General features: G+C 37.7%; 1 protein-coding gene across 9 annotated transcripts in view; it reads left to right on the top strand.

The window, feature by feature from the left end:
• Positions 1–20,409, top strand: part of stxbp5l (syntaxin binding protein 5L) — a 140,107-nt gene extending 119,698 nt beyond the window's left edge. For 3 of the 9 annotated variants that reach the window (XM_046843844.1, XM_046843867.1, XM_046843876.1), the window contains 8 exons: positions 5,820–6,002; positions 12,808–12,906; positions 14,194–14,433; positions 15,250–15,613; positions 16,461–16,626; positions 17,080–17,191; positions 17,281–17,501; positions 17,797–20,409. In XM_046843844.1, coding sequence (XP_046699800.1) covers positions 5,820–6,002; positions 12,808–12,906; positions 14,194–14,433; positions 15,250–15,613; positions 16,461–16,626; positions 17,080–17,191; positions 17,281–17,501; positions 17,797–17,838 — 1,427 coding nt within the window. In that variant the 3' untranslated portion in view covers positions 17,839–20,409. Of the gene's footprint in view, positions 1–3,683; positions 3,738–5,819; positions 6,003–12,807; positions 12,907–14,193; positions 14,434–15,249; positions 15,614–16,460; positions 16,627–17,079; positions 17,192–17,280; positions 17,502–17,796 lie in introns of all 9 variants that reach the window. The other 6 variants (XM_046843837.1, XM_046843846.1, XM_046843885.1 and 3 more) reach the window with 4 other exon arrangements.
• The last annotated feature ends 1,151 nt before the right edge of the window (positions 20,410–21,560 follow it).

Raw genomic sequence — 21,560 nt, forward strand, 5'->3', positions numbered from 1 at the left:
ATAAATGAATAAATGAATGAAAATCCGGTATGGCTGCAAAATACCAGAGTGTTTTTGTAGGAGCCGAAAAAGAAGCACGGCTGAAAAGAGCAAAATCATATCACTAATTCATGTAAATTACAGGGTGACGCAGAGCAATTCGACAATGGGTCCTGTGAAAAGAATCCAAATTTACCCTTCTTATTATTTTGATTCTGGCCTGATGCTTGTTTCCTGGAGACCTTTAGCCATTCATGAAGTCCCACTCAAGTGAATGTATGATAGATTATCTATGCAACACACACACAATGCAAGTCTGGCAGTGATGTCATCAAATCCCAGCCCACTGCCAATGGATCATTGAGATTTGTACATGATGTTAAAAAAAGGGTTGTTGATTTCTCTTCTCTGGCTCGCACAAACACACACTCGCACTTATCAGCATCAGCAGACATAATGGGAGGGATTTCACCTGTAAGGCACGGGCTATTGATTTAGCAAATTTCAATTACTGCTGCATACAAGAGCAATTTCCCTCTGCGCCACACCGAACAACACCTCTATTTACATTCAAATCCCCCTTTGTCTCCACTTTTACAAGCAGCAAACAAAGAGAGATGGAGAAATGAAGGTTACTTCAGGCCTCCATATACCACCATACTGTTTAAAATCAGTGCCACTGAATGTATATAAAGGCACTGCTGTTTACATGCTGAAGGACATTTCAGTCAAGATTTGAGGCGCTGTTCCTGGCGTGATTCACAAAAAAAATCATTTTGGCAGAGATTTCTATTTCGTAGATTACTCATTCCATTAATAGAATTCCAATCTATCAACCTGTGGTGTCCAGATCTGAAAGTACAAGGACATTTTATTACCATGGCTCCAGAAGCTCAAGCTGTTTATATCACTGCCATTTAAGATGGCACAGAGACAGGGCCATTCAAAATCATTTCTCGGACTCTTAGTGAAATTGCGTTTATAAGAAATGTCTTTTTTATATATTATAGTAATAAAAAAATGTCAAAACACAATCTTGAAATAAGACATTCTCGTTCCATGGAATTTAGTAACTTTAAAGAAGGCTGAGCGCAACAGGCTGGAAACATAAATTCACCCCTTCAGCTGATCACAAATAGTTTTCTAATTTTTTTTATTGTACCTTTTTTTATTACTTTAATCTTGTGCCATTTTATTACGCACAAATTCGTATCTGTCTGAAGTGTGTGTGTGTGTGTGTGTGTGTGTGTGTGTGTGTGTGTGTGTGTGTGTGTAAATTTAAAGGTAAAATTTTACCCTGAGAAATGCTGGATTTGCAATGAAATAATCAAAATCAATCTCAGTAAGATCAACAAGTATAACAATTATAGAAAGCGTAGAAAGAGTAGTATATGTAATAGCAGTAAAAATGAATACTGATAATAATCCCAAAACACACTAAACATAGCAATCAGAATGACTCTTTATCAGCCCATTCATCAAGAGAGGTACCATAAAGCATTGAACTGAATGTTAAATTTGAATAAGATGTGAAATATGTAAATAATGAGGGTGTGTAATATGCATATGTAAATAAGGCACTAGTAAGCAGAAGCTAGAATACTGAAGAATATTGTTCATATTGATGTTCTATCATGAATCTATTGTTAACACATTACATTCAGTACTTTATATGAAGTAACTATTTATTTAGGAATGAATATAGATATTTAATTATTGATCACAGCAAATTGAAAAAGGAAAAAACACAAATTGCTGGCTTTGGGAATATTTAACTAGTGAGACATACAACAATATACTTAAAATACATATACTCATACATTTACCCCCTCATTTTTTTTTATAAATTACTTGAATACCCCCATAGTTGACATGATGGCTTTCAAAACTTGTTGAATATACACTATATACACTATATGGACCAAAGTTTTTGGACACCTGAAAGTAAGACTGTGCTTTTTGAACATCTCATTCCACATTTAGCACTCATTTTCTGTTTTAATAACCTCCACTCTTGTGAGAAGATGTTCCACTAGATTTTGGAGTGCGCTTGTGGAGATTTGTGGTCATTCAGTCACAAGGGTGTTAGTAAATTCAGGTACTGGTGTGTAGTCAGTGTTCCAATTTATTCCAGAGATGCTCAGTAGGGGTGAGGTCAGAGCTCTATAGCAGGCCACTCAAGATCTTTTAATCCAACCCATTTAAATCATAACTTTCATTCTATCATTCTATATTTCGATCTATCATTCATATCTTCATGGAGCTGGCTTTGTACACCGAGGCATTGTTATGCTGGAACAGGTTTGGGTCTCCAAGTTCAAGTGAAGGGAAAATGTCATGCTACCACCTCCAATGGGGTGAAATCAGAATGACTCTTTATCAGCCCAAGAGAGGTACAAAGCACAAAGCATTGAACTGGATGTTAAATATGAATTAGATGTGAAATATGTGGATAATGAGGGTGTGTAATACGCATATGTAAATAAGGCACTAGTAAGCAGAAGCTAGAATACTGAAGAATATTGTTCATATTGATGTTGTATCACGAATCTGACACGTTTGTTTCATTCGTCTTTAATTCAACTCCTCATAGGTCTTTCTTAACACATTACATACAGTACTTTTATGAAATAACTATTTATTTAGTAATGTATATAGATATTTAATTAGTGATCAAAGCAAATTGGTGAAAACAAACACAAATTGCTGACTTTGGGAATATTGTTATGCTGGAACAGGTTTGGGTCTCCAAGTTCAAGGGAAATTTTCATGCTACCACCTCCACATCCTATACAATTTTGTACCTCCAGCTCTTTGGTATCAGTTTGAGGAGGAACCACATATGGCTGGAAAAGCCGGGTGTCCAATACTTTGGTCCACAGAGTGTATCAGCAGTGATCAATAAGTGGCTGCATTTATCAACGGTCAGTTTTTGTATAAAACAATATATTTTTTGTGTTGTGTAAAAATTTCTGTCCGTGATATTTTTGCTATTTTGTGAATAGCAAAAATAAATATAAATAAATAAATGGTTTACATTGGTTATTATTATGGTTATGATTATATTGTATATAGATTATATATGGTTATATAGCAATTCAGCTCTGAAATATGAGCAGATAAATCATTGGCACATTGTCTTTTCTTAGCAGTATTAACAATCACAATATATCAAATGTCCAGTATCATGTCTCTTACCTGCCTCTGACCTTTGCAGTATTGCTGCAAAATGCTTGCAAAATGTTGCCTTTTGATTTCTTTCTTTTCTTTTTATATTAAAAGGAACAGTAAGTCTGTGAGTGTGAATGTGTGTTTCATGTTATTTGGGTTTGTTTGATTTTTTGTTTTGTTTTATGATTCTAATATTGTGACAACTCCACCAGACTACAGTGAATCCCAAATGTCAATTTCAGAAAGAAATAGCAAAGATATGTTAGATAAGTTATAAGTGTGTTTAAAATAGCAGAATAGATTGGACTCTCTGTTTTCCGGTGGTTAATTGTGATTAAGCATGAATTCGCATGGTCATGAATGCACCAATGCATGTGCGAATGTTGACTTTTTTCAAAAACTTTGGCTTTCGTTTACCTCATTCTTTACGTTTCCCTGTTTTTTTCTTTTCTTTTCTTTTCTTTTTAGTTCACCAATTTGCTTTTTGTTTAACAGATTAATTACCTCTTTTTTTCCTGTTTCTTTTGTTTCAGTAAAGGGACCAGGCAGAAAGTTAAGTCTACCCACTGATCTTAAGAGTGATCTTGGTACGGTAGGCCGAAAGCGAGCAGTTTTTCTTTTTGAACTTCCCCTTTTCCTTTCTTTCGACTCATCTCTTTTTCTTCCCATACTATTACCGAGATCATGCTGAGGGATTTTTGTGCTCTTGCTTTATTATTTCTTTTTTCATACAGTATGAAGCTCACTCTTCTCTGTCAAACGGCAGACACCAGTGTACTCACTTCCTTTCTGTGTGCGGTTTCTGAAACCATCTTTCTTTCAGTTTGTCGAATGTTTCCTCTCTGTACATTTTGCAAGTGTTTACGAAGGTAGCTTGAATCTCATTCCCATTCTTTACTTGGAAAAAAAAACTTTGAAAATTTCACTTTATTGCGGTGGGTTCATTTATTTTATCTCTTCTTTATCCCTTTTAAACGGCCTTGTTCCATCCTATTCGGATCATTTTATACCTCAGCATAACCACTCTAACCCTACTGGACCATTCTTTTATGTATCGAAAACCGCCTGCTCCATTGTGATTGGATCATCGTCGTGCTCTGAACAGCCATGCACTGACTTGGATCCCATTCTCTGGTGTTGCTTCATTGTGATTGGAATCATTTTTCTATCGTTTTCAAAATCTACAAAATCTGTCTCTCACTAACTTAACTTTTTTAATTCTACCTTATGCTACTTCTCTTCTTCTCGTCTGTTTTTTTCTCGCATGCTTAAAGGTTAAGGGGTTGAAAGGGTTCTTAATCTTCATTTCCATTCCTTCTCTTTGGAGTTTTTGATTTGTATTTTTATGAAGAATGGACTGTGAGGATAAAGATGTATAAGATTAATACTTAAAAAAGTCTGTCTTTGATTTGGACCAGGGAGTGGACTAATGTGTAGTTCAGGTTTACAGGTTGCTGAATGTGGGTATCAAATCTTTAAATAAGGTGCTGGTGCTCACTGGAAATCTTGACTTTGTGTGGTTGGGACCATGTGTGTGTGTGTGTGTGTGTGTGTGTGTGTGTGTGTGTGTGCGTGCTGTGTATGTGTGATGATGCATACATACAGCGAGGTGAATATCTAGTTTGGATATACAGTATGTCACTCCACAGTCCTTAATCATACACAAGTTTCCCCTGGAGTGCACTGGAATGCCACTTCATTCCTAATATCTTCATTCTAAAGGATGAAAGAAGCAATTCAGTACAATTTAATGGAGTGGTAAATGTGAGTTTGTCGAGTGTCCAGATATATAGTGCAGGCCAGGGGAAATTCATATGGAGATGCCTGCGGCCTAGGGCATAGCCGTGTGGTTTTCCTCATCCTTTGCAAATCAAAAGTATTTTATTAACACACCTTTATAGAAGTTAAATTTTTAATGCATTAGAGCAGAAATCCTATTATACCATGTAAAATTCATTCCAAGAAGTCATGCCCAAAGGATTATACAGTTCCTCCATTCAACTGTAATCTATAAGGACTTTGTTATACCAAGGTCATGAAATGCTGGTGTTTTGAAAACATGTTGAGGCAACAGTTAACTTTGCAGAATAAATGTAGAAACAATTCGGTGTTGAAGATTTTCTACATACAGCAGTACATTAATGATGATTTTTTTTTGCCTGGGTATTGCAACATAGTCTTTGGAGAATATGTGTGAAGGATTTTATTCCTTCCGAATGAAAATTCTGAAATGAAAGCAGTCAATCCATTGTAATGCTCACTTCTAAACCATGCAAAATTCTTGTATACATTTTGAAGCGAGGCGAGGATGAGAAAATCCCCTTGCAATGCCAGTTTCTTGCGAATGACAACTCTACCACTATCTGTTTATTTCTCTCCATTGCTTTGTACTTTGCTTTGTTATTTTTATTTATTTATTTTTTTACTTTTGTGTTCGTTTTATAAGCTAGAACTAACAATCCTGCTATTGCATTACATTTCTCCTGAATGTTTTGCTCTCCCTTTCCTTCACATCTACCTTAACCAGCTTTTCTCCGACTCCTTCTTCCTCTGTCTTACACACCTTTCTCTCTCTCTCTCTCTCTCTCTCTCTCTCTCTCTCTACCTATCTCTGTCGGAGTTACCCTAGCCCAGTTGCATTTGTGCTAATGCTTTGCCCGTTGTTTCAGATCATGTGAATGGACATTGCACTAGTCCAACTTCGCAGCCATGTGTATCTGGGAGACCCCGTGCTCCAGGGGCCCCTGAGGGGCCTCGTCTCACCCGCCGCGGGCCCGGACGACCGCCATTCCGCAAGGCCCAGTCAGCCGCATGCATGGAGGTCTCTTTGCCTGTGTCCTCCCTCACCGAAGGTGTGTGCTTGGTCTCCATCTCCCTATATCCTTCCTTTTTTTACCCTAATTTTTCCCTCCCCTTTCTTGCCTTACCCTCCTTTCCTTGCATGTTAACCATTCATCAGGGGATAGGAGCTAGAAGGAGAGTAGGTGCCTGGTAGCCATGTTCTCTAACTGATTTATTTGATCGCTTTCTTTTTATAAACTCTCTCCCTGAGGAGAAATTGGTGACTTCAAATGGGCTTGTTGCAGTCTGATTGGATCTTAATGAGGGAGACGCAGTGCCTTTTTTAAGTGCCAATTTCCCTATTTTTCTTACTGCAACAGCATAAACTCTTGGTAAAGTGTTTTTGTGACTTTAATTCTTGATTGGTTTGTGCTACAAGATGAATCAGGTCAAATTTTGAACACATACACTGGATCAAATCTACTGTATGGGATTGAAACAAGAAATATGTAGGTATATTTCTTATTTTCTTTTTAATGTGTATATAAATACACACACACACACACACACACACACACACACACACACACACACACACACACATGTGTATGCACAAACCACAAAAGAGCAAATCACAAAAACGAATCAGCTTTGTGGGCTTTGGGGGATTTATTTCCATTAATCTTATGTTTGAGACTACACTGATCATTCAAACATAACGCTGAATTTCAGTTACTGCTATGATCCGAAGATCACTTCCATTGTGAATGTGCTTTGTTTGGGTCTATACTGTGCTGTGTTAAGGGCAAACTAATGACAGAGACTTCCATTTTAAGGAACGTGGGCTATTTCGTTTATTCCCTTATTCCTGCTTCTGTGGCATTCTCCTTAACCAGTTTCACATCATTCTGCAACTAAGGTCATTACAATTATCACAGTGCTTACTGGAAATAAAACACAGGTCTAAAAAGCTGAATGTAAAATAATTTTGAAGACTGAATGTGAATGATATTGGATTTATGGTGCCTAGACTCATCCTTCCATATGTGAGGCTGAGGAGTTTGTACATTGTGGGGAAACACAAAATAGAACTGCTGCTCCACTGCATCGAAAAGGAGCCAATTGAGGAGGTTCGGGTGCAGGAGTCTGTCTAGAATGCTTTCTTGGCACCTCCCAGGAGAAGTGTTTTGGGCATGTTAAATGGGCAGAAAAAGACTAGATAGAGTGATTATATCTCCCATCTGGTCTGGGAGCACCTGGTTAGCCACATGGAAGAGCTGAAGGTGGTGGCTAAAGGGGGAGAGGAAGGTCTGGGCATCTCTACACTGGTGCACACAGGACCCTGGTAAGTGGAAAAAAAATGGCTGGATGTTAATGAGAAATGTGTGGCGGTCTGGTAAAAACCTGTTGGATGGCACTAATGTTCCGTTCTGAAAAAACATTAAAAAAATGAATAAATACATTATTACAGATACAGAATGAAATTTTTATTCAGGTTACTTTCAAACCCTGCTTTTGCTGTCTGTAAAAGCCATTTTAAGTAAGGAGGCAGTTAAACAATTACATTAGTTTAAAAAGGATGTGTGATAAGTACATGTGCATTTTGGATAGTTTTATATAAAAAAAAAGTCAACAGGCAGGTAAGATTACAATGCACTCTTTTATAACTTACATTATATACCCCATTTACTATTTTAAACGTTCTAATTAATCCAGCCCTCCTTTGTCTTTGGGAATTTGTGCATTAAAAAGGTACACTCCGCTGTGGTGAATAAATTGTCATCCTTTGCTTAACCTGATTGTAACCTAATTGCTTTAAATGATAGAAATTAAAATATCCCGACATAATTGGAATAAATTGCTTGAATTCTAAATGGTACTTTAATCATTTCATGAAAATCAAATGTACAATGCAAAAAAGCACAAAAGCGAGAACCCTGCTGAGGTCATTAACTGTGTCGGCTATAATGACTGTAATGGAAAAAAAAATTGTTCATAACGATGTTCAACACATCACTGACTTTTGTGTCTCTACCTGTTAAAAAAAAACACTTATTCATGAGATTTAAGGATGTTTATAAAAACATTGTTTCTACATCTAGCTATATCAGAATATAATAAATATCACCACCAACAAATAACCATAAAACATTTAATATACACTATATGGACAAAATATTGGGACACCTGATTTTTCCAGCCGTATATAGTTCTTTCCCATAATCTTACCACAAAGTTGGAGGCACACAGTTGTATAGGATGTCTTTGGATGCCAGAGCATTAAATTTTCCTTTCACTTCAACTTGGAGACCCAGACATGTTTCTGCATGACAGCATGAAGAGAAGGTTTGCATGAGTTGGAGTGGGAGATCTTCAGTGGCTTGCTATAAAGCTCTGACCTCAACTCTTGGTATTGAACACCTTTGGGATGAATAAGAACACTGATGGCATCCTAGGACTCCTTACTCTACATCAGTGCCTTACTGTACTAATGCCCTTATGGCTGAATGAGCACAAATTCTCCACAAGCACCCTCTAAAATCTAAAACATCTTCCCAGAAGAGTGGAAATTATTTTAACAGCAAATGGGGGCTAAATGTGGAATCAGAAGTTCAAAAAGCACATTCCAATCTTATGGTCAGGTGTCTACAAACAGTGTTCCATGTAGTGTACATTTTATAGTGCAGTAGATTATGGTGTTTATATCATTACATTTCCAGGAAGGAAAAAAACACTGTGATGGCCATCCTGACCACTGGGTTATTGGGGTTGGTGTTGTTCGTATAATATCCGAGATTGCAGAAGAATGCAAATTAGGATTTTTTAGGGTTAGAATGGGCTTTATTTAGATCCTAAGTAATGCACATGTAAATGAAGGAGCGGGCCATTGAGTGTAAGTTATTCACGTAAGTTATTGACAAAAGGAAACAAATGAAAATAAATCTAAAAAAGATTAGTTTGCCACCTCTATATAGTCGGTGTTGCTTCAGAAATGCTAAAAAAAATGCAAATCTGGTTCAAGTGAAATGGTAATAATTTTACTAAAAAGAATGCTCATAAGAGCTATAATATTGCTATGATTGGCTGGTGAAAGGACATGCAAGAGACTACTGATAACTCTAATATACGTACATGAACTGGTGTATACTGTAAACGTCTCACAGTTAGGAAGGCATAATTAATTTCACTGTCACTCTAAAACCTCTATATATTGTATATTTCACAGTGTGTACTTTATCACTGCCTATATTGTGTTTTTATAAACAGGAGGCATTCACCTGCGTTAACGCTTTGTACTTTGAAATTTTGTATTAACGTTCTGCCGTTACTGTGCACACCATTCATCAGAGCATCACAATAAGGTTCTGACACCTCAGCTCACTTCCAAGGCATTACCACCTCAAAATAACTTTTCATTCCTCTCTGATCCAATATCAGCAGTAGTTGCAGACTCTCTCTCTCTGCACTCCCCCATTTTAAATGGAGGACATGCCACAGGACAGAACACTCAGCCGCATATAGTGTCACATCAGCTTCATTTGATCGATGCTAACGCCACCATCCTTCAGGTGGTTATACAGACGAGGTTATTTATTACTAGAAATGATTATCTGAAGGATAATGATTATCAAAGGGTACTTTATAGGGTTTTTTTTTAGGATTGATGAAAGTGTACGAATCCATAGCTTCCTTTTTTAGGTTGATTTGTTTGCGTTTCAATCTGATTTCCTTCAACACTGTGAAAGTTTATTTCGTATCGCACCAGGTGACTGATACCCATTCTCTTATTCTTCCCAAACCAGGAATATTCCATTGTTTTCTTTACCGCATATTAGAAAAATCAGCTTCAACAGTCACCATGCTGGGCGTGTGTCCCTATTGCAGCACAGCTGGGTCGCTGAGATATTTAAAGGTCAATTAGCAGCAAGAAAATGTTGGGCTGAAGCTAATGAGACATGCTACAGGAAGTGAGGACAGCAGGAGAAGGATGCTCAATCTGATAAATAACAAGCATGAATAAAGCACAGTATGGACATGCTATCATACGGTATATACAGCGGTGGTTGACGAAGTACACAAAGCATGTACTTGAGTTAAAGTAGAGATACAGTTGTTAAAATATTACTCCAGTAAAAGTGCTTTCTTCAAACCTTCACTTGAGTAAAAGTACAAAATTATTTACCCTTGAATGTACTTAATAATTCAAGTACTATGATTTATTATGGCTATTATGTTCGTATTATCATTTTTGTCACAAGACTAATCAACACAGTTTATGAAAAACAATTCTAATGCTACTCTTACCATATTAATCTATTAATAGAATGATATTAATGAATTAAACACTGATTGATATTTAATCAATTATCATGAGCCCAAATCCTTCTTTTCAACAACTTCGTGCAAAGTTTCTTCCTAAATTTCTCCCTCTCTAAATGTTCTGCTTGATGTTGAACTGACGCTGAACTGTATGTTCATGATAAGTAGATACCACCAAACGGCAATTGCGGTTTTAGCTTGAAAGAGGATCTGGGTGAATCACGCCATGACCCAAAGACTCCCTCATTAAATAGTTTCAGCTTTAAAAAGCTCCTTTCTGCTTCAGCTACAGTCACTGGATAAATAAGAACATATTCTCAGAGCAGTTCACAAATTTGGATACATTTCTGCGAGCTCCATTTCATGTATAAATATCACCCTAAATGCATTTATTGCTCACTTAAATACATGTTATTGTAAAAAATCAAACGCTCTCAACCCCTGCCTCTCCTTCCTGAGTGAAGGAACTTCTCTGGCCAGTGGGTGCACACTCCAAGTCCCGAACAGGTACAGCTAAAAAAAATAATAATAAATCGTCCCCGTGCCGCCCCCGGCAAGATGCCCCCTGGGCAGCTGCTCATGTCGCCTTAATGCGCCACTGCCAAGCGGCAATCAAAACAAGTTCAAAACAGATCGCGCGCTCAACCCTGATTGGTTTCTTGCTGTGTGATTGACCAGTTAAGTGTTCCTCCGCTCATAAATAAAAAGGCTGATTTTGTGATTTTTTGGAATGTAGTTAAGTAAAATGTAAGATATTTGACTTTGCAATGTAGTTTAGTTAAAGTCTCCCCAAATGGAAATACTTGAGTAAAGTACAGATACACCAAAAAAGCTACTTAAGCACAGTGAGGAATTACATTTACTTTGTAACTGTCCACCACTGATATACAGTGCCAAAGTCAAATACATAGAGAAACAGAAAACATGCAGTATGTACAGACGCTGGCATAAATAAGCCCAAACATTTATGCTGTCAGTGATGAAGGACCACTTAGAAACCACAAAGATGCCTTTGGAATTCTATTTATATGTACACTATTGCTATGATTGGTCTCGGACAGCAATCGATCTTTTTGGTCATATAGTGCACAGTTATAGTGAATTATTATAAGGGTATTGTTTATAATCTCATCTGGTAACTTTAGATGACGTTCCTTTTAGAATCCCTCATATTGTCTCAGGTAGAGAGACATTCATAATGGTTTGAAATGTATATCCTTAATTCATATATTTCTGCAAAGCTGCTATGTCCTTTGTAAAAAGCTTCTCTATAAATATAATATAATTAAAGGACAGCAGCCCCCGACATCCGGTTTGTGCGGTGTGGCCTATCAGCAATACCACTCCCTCCAGGCTCATTGTTCAATACATTAAATTCAAGCAATTTACCAGACCTGTACTCACCAGCACTGGTGTGTAAAATCCTGATAGTGTATGGCATGGAAAAACCAGTCCTTCTGATACTGACGGAGAAAGAGCATTCACTTCCATGGCACAGCAGAACACGTTCCAGTTTCTATCCTACTATTAATATTAACATAAATATTCACACTTACAAGATTTTATGTGGCTAATTGTGTTCATATGGTCACCGCTAATGTATCGAAGCTTGTCCAAGTGGTGAAGGTCTGGTTTGATAGACATGTGAAAGGTCAGTGTTTGTATCAGTTCACTGGTTTTCTGATGTGTGTGTGTGTGTGTGTGTGTGTGTGTGTGTGTGTGTGTGTGTGTGTGTGTGTGTGTGTGTTTGTGTGTGTGCTTGTTTTTGCTGGTTTGTGATTAGCATTGCTTAGCTCTCACAGTGTTTATAAAATAGTTTTTTTAGTCTGGGCAGTCTGCACATGTATGTGAGGATTTCTCTACAACAATTCAGAACTCACATACCTACACATGAACAACAAAACACATTTTCAGTTCACTCACCCTTTAAGCTAAAGGTGATGTTTAAATTCTGAGCATGTAAAATGTAAAGGAAAGCCTTAGGCTGCTCTGATAATGGTATCAGCCTGAGTAACTCAACACTGCACACAACAGCCAAAGGGGGGAACAAAACAGGCCACAGACAGCAATGTGAGTGTGAGTGTGTGTATGTGTGTGTATATTGTATATGTGTGTATGTGTAAGTGTGAGCTCTCAGATTAGAGCTGTTGACAGTGAGCTCTTATGAAAGCTTTAAAAAAAACTTTCTTTCATGTTGAACATCTTTGAGTCAAGGATTCTAAATGGTGCTCTTTAAAAAAAAAAACATTTTTATGAACATCTTGCTTTCTTTTTTGGTTTTTGATTCTCTTGAACAGTTGTGTCTCCTTTCTTTCCTCCTCTGTCTCTGTCCAAACACTGTTTGGTTTGGTGTAAGTTTGTATGTGTGTCGGATTTATGTCTGTATATCTTTGTGTACATACGTCATATGTATGTTGTGCCATTGTTAATATGCGTGTGTGTGTGTTTCTACTCTGTGACGTTTCACTGTATTTGTCATAAATATGTGTGGTTGTGCCATGAATATGGCGCGCTCTGTGCGTTTCTGCATCGTCTATGTGTGTGAACGATGGATAGGTTACCCGTCCAGACGGGCCATGCTGCAGCAGTTGCATGGTGTCAGTATGTACTCACACGATGAGCACCACGTCACTGCGTACTCCTGGAGCGAGAGAGGTAAGGAGTGGACATCTGGGGATCATGTAAATCCCCACCCCCGGCTCCTGTTTCGTCTTGTCACACCGTCCGCTTTGTGGCTCTGTTGCTCATCGTTTTTGCATCCTGTTATGATAATCTTCTCAGTGTTTCTCTTTGCCTCCAGGTTTGGGGTTAACCACGTTGTTTTCAGCTTCTGTCCTCCAGCAGTGTCATATCCACATGTCTCACATGTCTCTAGATGCTGGATTTGACATAGACGTTCCCATTTCACTATGTGCCACCAAATGTGTTCAGTAGATCTGAAGTGAATGCGATGTTACTTAATGCACGGAATTCTTTCTGGTTTTTGTGTTATTGTAATGAACAGCTGATATTGACAATAAATGTGTGGGTTTAACTGTTCAGCAGTTTGTAAAATATTGCTAATTTTTCCTTTAAGCTAGCGGGTTAAACCTTTGCTTATCTTTCTTTAAACCTTTTATATTATATTATATTATATTATATTATATTATATTATTACTTGTATACATATATGGTTTAATTATGAATTTAATGATTACATATATAATCAAAATTTAAAAAATCTAAATAAAATAAGGCTGGGAAATTGTTTTGGGATTTTATTTACATTTTGAATTTTCATAGTAAATGAGATATCATAACCAAACAAAAGCTAATTTCCAGGTTGGGGAGAGACAGAGGTTCTCATGCTTTGAGCAAGAGCAAGAGCTTGAGAAATACAAAAAATGATGTTTTTTAACAGTGCAAATCATTGCTAAGTGTGTCTTTCTACACATCTGTATATATGCATACGTGCTTTTATGTGTGTGTGTGTGTGTGTGTGTGTGTGTGTGTGTGTGTGTGTGTGTGTAACTGAAAAAGAAAGAATAATATAGATCTTTCGTTTCCACTGTCATATTGTCCTGTTTGCCTGTTGTATTTGTTAATTAAACCAATAATGTCAATTAAATTATAACTAATTCTAAAGTGTTTTGGAAAAGTTTTTAATGTTTATATAAGGATGTATAAAAAAAATACGAACAGCTAACTGATTTTTCTAATATACAGCTCTCCTTTTTTTAGCCCAGTTCTTAAAGTGTACTCTCTCTCTCTCTCTCTCTTTCTCTCTCTCTCTCTCTCTCTCTCTCTCTCTCTCTCTCTCTCTCTCTCTGTCTCTCTGACTCTTTGACCTTTTCCATTTCTTTTCTCACTCTTTCTTTCTGTCTTCCCCCCCATATTGTTCTCACTCTCCTGTCTTCCTTTTCTCTCCCTCTCTCCTTTGCTCCTTGCTGTTTTTTTTTCCAGAGAGTCGGGAAAATTCGTTCAGCCGATCACGGAGTTCCAGTGTCTCCAGTATAGACCGGGACACCAAAGAGGCTGTGACCACACTGCAGTTTGCTGAATCATATGGTCGCAAGTCAGATGTGCTGCCTACACCGTGCCTATGGGTGGGCACCAGCCTGGGCCTTTTTCTGCTATTGCCATTGTCCATTGCCACTGATGAGCAGGAGAGGCTGGAGGAACCCGTCACTGTTGCACCCACCAGTGAGCATGAATTTCACTTGCTATGGGTGATTCGGTTTATATATGGCTAGACTCTTTTGGGTAAATCAATTACGATATGACTTTTCAGCTGCAGTCATGTAGTATAGACTTAATAATAATGATTTTAAACAAAAACAGTGTGTAAATCATAAAGCAAAACAGTAATAAATATTTTGCTTCACAAATAGATTCTTTTGAGACAAGCATAATGGATATACAGTCAACCCCCAGATGTGGCGACCCCTAATGGGAGAAGCCGAAAGAAAGAAAGAAAGAAAGAAAGAAAGAAAGAAAGAAAGAAAGAAAGAAAGAAAGAAAGAAAGAAAGAGAAAGAAAGAAAGAAAGAAAGAAAGAAAGAAAGAAAGAAAGAAAGAAAGAAAGAAAGAAAGAAAGAAAGAAAGAAAGACATTTTAACTAACAGTTTTCACTAACAAATTTCATAAAAAAATTTTAAAGCACATTATTGAATTAAAGTGACATAATGTCTAGATGAAATCACTAAGGTAATATAGGGGCTGCGGGGGTGCATCCAAAATTCGTGGATTTTTGGAAATCGTGGGGGTCTTAAAAAGTAAGAGCGAGGACCACTGTACCTTTATACACAGTAATTCAGAGACTCCACCCACTGGCAACAGATCAGATATTTTTTGTACAATTTTCTAGCTACAAACCAAACAAAAACTTTCAATCTGATTGGCCGTCCACAATACCATGTGAACACATTTCTGGGTATCTCTCTCTCTCTCTCTCTCTCTCTCTCTCGTGCGCTTTTAATCCTTTACTTCTTTATTCTCACTCTTTACCTCTCCACCACAGGCACAGTCTTAATGCTGAAAGGTTCAGTCCTGCGCTTTGGTTTTCTGGACTTCACTGGCGCTTTGATCCACAGTGCACACGAGGTGTGGAGAGACCCACATGGAGTCGATGACTCCGATCGGCCCCGCAGGAGAAAGTTGGTCAACTTCTCACCATGTTCCTCGCAGGAAACCAGTGCCGAGGGCCACCTGGCTGTTGTGTGCTCTGAACGGCAAGCCAAGGTCTTCCTCATGCCCTCGCAGACCTGCCTCTATGTGCACAACATCACAGAGTCGTCGTTCGTGCTGCGTGCTGACGTGGTGGCCGTCTCCAACAGCGTGGGCTTGGCCTGCTTCTGTGCCAACGGACATGTCATGATCATGAGGTTCGGCTTTTTGGTCACTTTGGCAGAAAAGTAATTGTTTATTAGTATTTTTTTAGTACAATGTTTTTTTTTTTTAATAATGTTGATTTTGTTTGCTTATAATTATGTGAAAATATATGTTTGTGAATATAAGTTTAGTTTAAACTAATATAAATATTCAAAATATTAGTTTATCTTACATTTTCTATTACCAACTACTGGAAATCTTTATGCAATATTTACAAATTTGCCATCAAAATTTTTAATGTACCTTACTTTCTCTTTCACTGCTTCCACTTAATAGTAAATACAATATATTCATCAGTATATTCATCATTATTACTTGAACTCTGGCACTGATCTAAACACCTAAACCAAGGGAGTTCAATCTTTCAGACCAAGGTATTCATTTTAACCAAGCCAGTCCACACCAAATTCTACCTGTTTAAATCTAATGATTTTTATTTTCAATAACTGTCAGATGTGGCCTTTGATTGGTTGGAATGAAAACCTGCACCCACACTGGCCCTTTGGGAAAAAGATTGGACACCCCTGTCCTAAACCTTAAAGCACTGATTTCCCTAATCCCAGTCCTAATTCTGAGAATAATGTGGAGACACCGCTAATCCCGGTGTTATCCCAGGAAACAATCAATAAAATGGTACTGCTAGGCAGTGATCCTTCCTGTTGCTTTTTATTGGACAATGAACAGAATATAGAGATGTTAATTCTATAGATATATAATTCTATCAGATTTCTTTTGTTGTTATATATAAAGACATAGAGACAATATATTGTGTTCTTTCATATCCGTAAATGCTTGAGTCACAATCCTTGTGTTCTGAGTCACACTCTGTTTATTTTGCAGCCTGCCAAGTTTACGACCCCTGTTGGATGTACACTACCTGCCGCTTACGGATATGCGCATTGCTAGAACATTCTGCTTCACCAATGGTGGTCAGGCTCTCTATTTAAGCTCTCCAACAGAAATACAGCGTATCACCTACAGCCAGGAAATGGCTGATAACTTGCAGGTGTGTGTGTGTCTGTGTGTGTGCGTGTGTGTGTGCGCATGTGTGGGCTTGTGCTGTGTGCGTGACTGAACGTGTGAGCATGCATTTGTGTGCACAATTTGAAAGTGTGTGTGTGAAGGGAGGTGACAGTTGCCTATTGAAGTGAAATGTCATGCTTGTCATCAGTGCTTTGAGCTCTGCTGAGCTGAGCCCTGGTGCACCTTGCAAGCTGTCTCCCTCCCCCTACTTTAATCTAGTGATGAAATGAATAGAAATCTGCAGAATTCCTGACTGTACTACGATTTAGTTTGAGCGTCGCCTCAAATTTTCTCTGAAAAGTTGCCAATCAAAATTAAAATTGTTCCCTTGAATAGCATGGTACCCCTATATTATAATAAAAGATAAACGTGATTGGACATGCAAGCGTCCTGCTCACTTACAGCTTACTGAATGACCCTAATTGATTGACCACAGGAGATGCTGGGGGAGCTTTTCACACCCATCGAGACCCCTGAGGCGCAGAACCGAGGCTTTCTGAAGGGGTTTTTTGGGGGAAACACACAGACCTTTGATCGAGAAGAGCTCTGTGAGTGCATCTCTGATTCATCATATGTATGTGTGATTTTACTTGTGAATAGTATGAAGTATAATGTCTTTTTATATGCATCTTTATAGTTGGTGAGGCAGCAGCAGGGAAGGCTTCTCGAAGTCTGGCCCAGCATATACCTGGCCAGTGCACCGTGGAGGGCATACGAGCAGCAGCTGGTGGGGCAGTGGGCGATCTTGCCCGAGCTCGCATTGCCTTGGATGAAAGAGGACAGAGACTAGGAGAGTTGGAGGAGAGGACTGCTCAAATGATGTCCAGTGCCGAGACGTTCTCCAAACACGCTCATGAGGTAATACAGAATGGGAAAAATTACAACTTGGAAAAACTTGCTCATGCATAAAGGCTCAGGGTCCAGATCAGAATCCTTTACAAAGGGGCATGGCCAAATGTGTGAAATAGGGTAGCACTTCCTCCAGGTTATCTCATGACATCGCTATACTATAGATATACACTATTAGGGATGTCAAGCGCAAGTTAAATAAATCAACTAATATTATAAAATCGTATAAATATATATGGATTTTCAACATTAATGAGCTCATTTATACTAATATATATTTGCTGGCTTTCTTTGTCTTCCACAGCTGATGCTGAAATGCAAAGACAAGAAGTGGTATCAGTTTTAAACGAGTTAGCCTAGATGAAGGCTAATTCTGCTTACCAACCACTCCTCTGGAACATGGACCTTCACTTTGTGAAAGAGAACCTGAGTGGTGCTTAGGGGCTGTTTCTTCTCTCTGGGGCTATGTGTACAGAACTATACTTCTTAATCAGACTGGTTTGACAGACTGAAGACAATAACTGATGGACAGGTACCATTAGCATTAAAACAATTTTGGGGCGGTTCCTCCTCTCATACGTTATGGATTCGACCATCCTTCATTCATGTACAGGGGCCAAGGGTCTTCTTACAGGAGGAAACATTGCCTCATGCTGTGTAGATACTTTAAAATTATATTAAAACAACATCAACAACAACAACAACAACAACAAGACTGCATGAAACAAAAACGGATGACCTATAAAAACATTAAAACTGCCATATTCAAAAACAGCATGTTACTTTAAAACAAAGGGAATTCATAGAATACCATACTTTTATTTAATAATATAAGCCAATACCAGAATCCTATGACAAAATCTTTCTATTTTTTGAAATAGCGATAAAATATGAATAAAAAAGGGAAACTGTATACCTGGATTGCTATAAGGCCAAAATTCTGTTTCTTTTTACATTTCTTTCTTTTAATTGCTCCATACTTCTTCTTTTCAATAAGGTATTATTAAAAAAAATCCACATTTTCTGTCTTCACATCACTTATTAATGCAACGTGTTCCACCCTTGTGTTCTGATTACAGACATCAAAAACTACAGATCAAACAAAGCGCATTCACCGACACCCTCGAAACAAATCGAATTTATCGCACATACAACTTCTTGTCACACCGCTTTAGAATACAATACGATGTTATTACGAAGTAGCTGCTAACACATTCATTGTCCCTTGAATAACAGCTTTACTACTGAAACAAGTTACTTCATCTTCTTCTAGAAATGTACGACGTACGTGGTTTTAGACGTATAAGCGAGAAGTAAGCTGTTCTGGGCAATATGTGCTATGAGTGTATCTGTGTGGTCTTACTTGAGTGTGTTTCTATTCCTAAAGCCAATGTAATAATTCATGTGCCATATGATAGATGGGTGAAGTATCTTTCCTGTTAACTAGCGATGAACCTATTCTGTCCGTGGTTGATATTTCTGAAAAAACGCCGTTGCCTGTAGATTTAACTCAATCGAAGAGGTCTCCTGATTATTTGTGTCTGTTCCGGTACACTACAGTTTGTTCATTTTAGTTGCGTGGGGTTCAACTTATAATTTTTTCAGCCAGCCTGTTAATGTTAGTCTTTTTTTTGTTTGATAATTGGACTGCTATCAAGTCTGGCGAGTCAAGATGTACCTCATTTGAAGAAATTTTACGGAAAACATTGCCAAATCCATGAAGCTCAAACGAAAGAGTTTGAAGACATAGGGGCACCACATGAATATTTGTGCTCTCTGGCCACTGTCTCTTAAATGTACAAAGTGTTGTATGGCGACTAGTGAACCATGCACAATGGGGCGATCCTGTTCGCACAGATCACAGCCTACATGTGAGCGTAACCATTCTGAATACTATTTTTTTTAAAGAAATCACATGCGATTGTTTTAATGCTTTCTTTGGCCTGTTGTGCTTGAGTAAGACATCTGTTTACCTTCCCAAAATCTTACATCTTATCTCTCTCCACATCTTCTGCACTTGTATATTATATGGCCAAAGCATTTGTACCTAAGTCCAACATCAGAATGAAACATCAGAATGAAACATGTAGGATTTCAACTCTGCTAAGGCTGTACACTTCAGCAAACTTTTTGAAGGCAGTTTAGTCACACAAAAAAGAAAGAAAAAAGAAAGCTAGCATGGCTAAGAAATTGATCAAGGGCATGAAAGCCAGCAGTTAGGCTTAGCTATCCCTTTAAAGGTTTTTTAGCTCCAAACATAATATATACATCAGTGTTAATCGAGTAAACCCACATGCCTGTGTTAATACTCATTTTATAGTAAAAATGATCACTATGACTGTCCTTCATTTCAAAGCTAAGAGAAAGTAAATATATCTGATAATCCTGTAGGTCAGACATCTTAATCATATGAATTTTTTTTATCAGCCTAAAAATAATACAGGGTGTTATGATTCTATGTTCTCAGCTTTTATACTAAAATGTACAGTTGAACCTGAAGAGAGTTGGGAGAAACGTCATACAACGAGCTCATGTGATTTCTTCTGTAAATGTTTTACCTGTTGAGAGATGGTACTGCGTCTAAAATTCTGAATGTAGTTCTGTAGTCCTCGCTCTGTCTCAAACTCTGAAGCGTCTCTGTCTTCTCTACAGAGAGCGTGGCATCATCCGTCTTGTTTAAATGGATACTACCACTTTTTTTTGTTCTTATCGATATTACAGTAGTATTATAGAGGTTACTGGAGTAAAAAAAAAAAGAATTAATTAAATAATTAATTAAATCATGAAACATATGTTGATGCTAATCAAATTGAAATAAACATTGAGTGATGTACTCATGGCAACGTGAGATTGTTTTCTTACGCATTATGTTTTGTTTAAAATGAAAAATCGAATTAAATATTGGAAATTTGTGTCATCTATTGTCAGGGTTATTATTTGTGTGTTTGTCTGTGGTGGTGCATCTGTAAAGAAAATAAATAATAAAGTAAAAGAGTGAACTAGTTTTATAATAATTCAATCAAGAACTAGCTCTGTGCACTGGTGTGTGTGTGTGTGTGTGTGTGTGTGTGTGTGTGTGTGTGTGTGTGTGTGTGTGTGTGTGTGTGTTTGGGGGGTGGATGGGCGATTTTAGACCCCTTTGGAGACTTTTCTTTTTATTAAAGTGACCCTGTGGAAATCTAAAAACTATATACAGATATTAGAAACTATCCTGACTTATATTGCTCTTCACATCACTATTGCTTATTAAACTGGCTAGATTCAGGCCTCATGATCATCATCAGAGTGTAAAACCTGACCCAGTCATTCTTACATAATGACCATAATGTAATAATGACCAGTAACTAAACTGCAGTTCATTGTTTTTTCTTTAAATTCTCTTCTTGGCTATATATTTACAAGTAATAAACATGAGTTATTCCAAAAAAAGCCACTTTCCTTCACTTTCTTTTCATTTAGTCTAGGTTACAGGAGGTCGTTTGTGATACCCAGACCAAAAACTTATAAGTACTGTTATAAATTTATACCGCGATATAAACATAATCCATTTTTTAATATCCTCTCAATAGTCTCCTCTGTGTGACATTTTTATATACAAATAATTGTGACTATGCCATATTACGCATTATTCTTCTCAGACATCTGCAACTTCTATTGGATCACACACCTGTATATAATTTTATTAATGAGTGTGTTCTACTGCAGTAAGCAGAACAGAGGATAAAGGAGCAAATGAGAATTGAATGGGCAAACAGTAATCCAGACTGAGTAAAGCCAAGTTTTTGTTTGAAACCTGTCGCCTGGCTTTCATTCCTTTTTCTGTCAGCTGTCGAGATCTCCACACTTGTAATGCTATGTTTACACATTATTATGTAGCTGACCTGCTCTGCGGTCTTCACTTCAGTTGGTACTCACTGCATCGAGTCTCTCCATATGTGGATAAAGGTAAACTTTTCTCAACGTTGTTGCATCACTGGGGCATGTCCACATCCAGTCACCAGTTGGTGTTTATGTCTCATGCACGAATACAGAACTGGATACTTTAACCTTAGAATTGATCACCTAGCA

The sequence above is a fragment of the Silurus meridionalis genome, chromosome 3, assembly GCF_014805685.1.
Source record: "Silurus meridionalis isolate SWU-2019-XX chromosome 3, ASM1480568v1, whole genome shotgun sequence".
Classification (NCBI taxonomy): Eukaryota; Metazoa; Chordata; class Actinopteri; order Siluriformes; family Siluridae; genus Silurus; species Silurus meridionalis.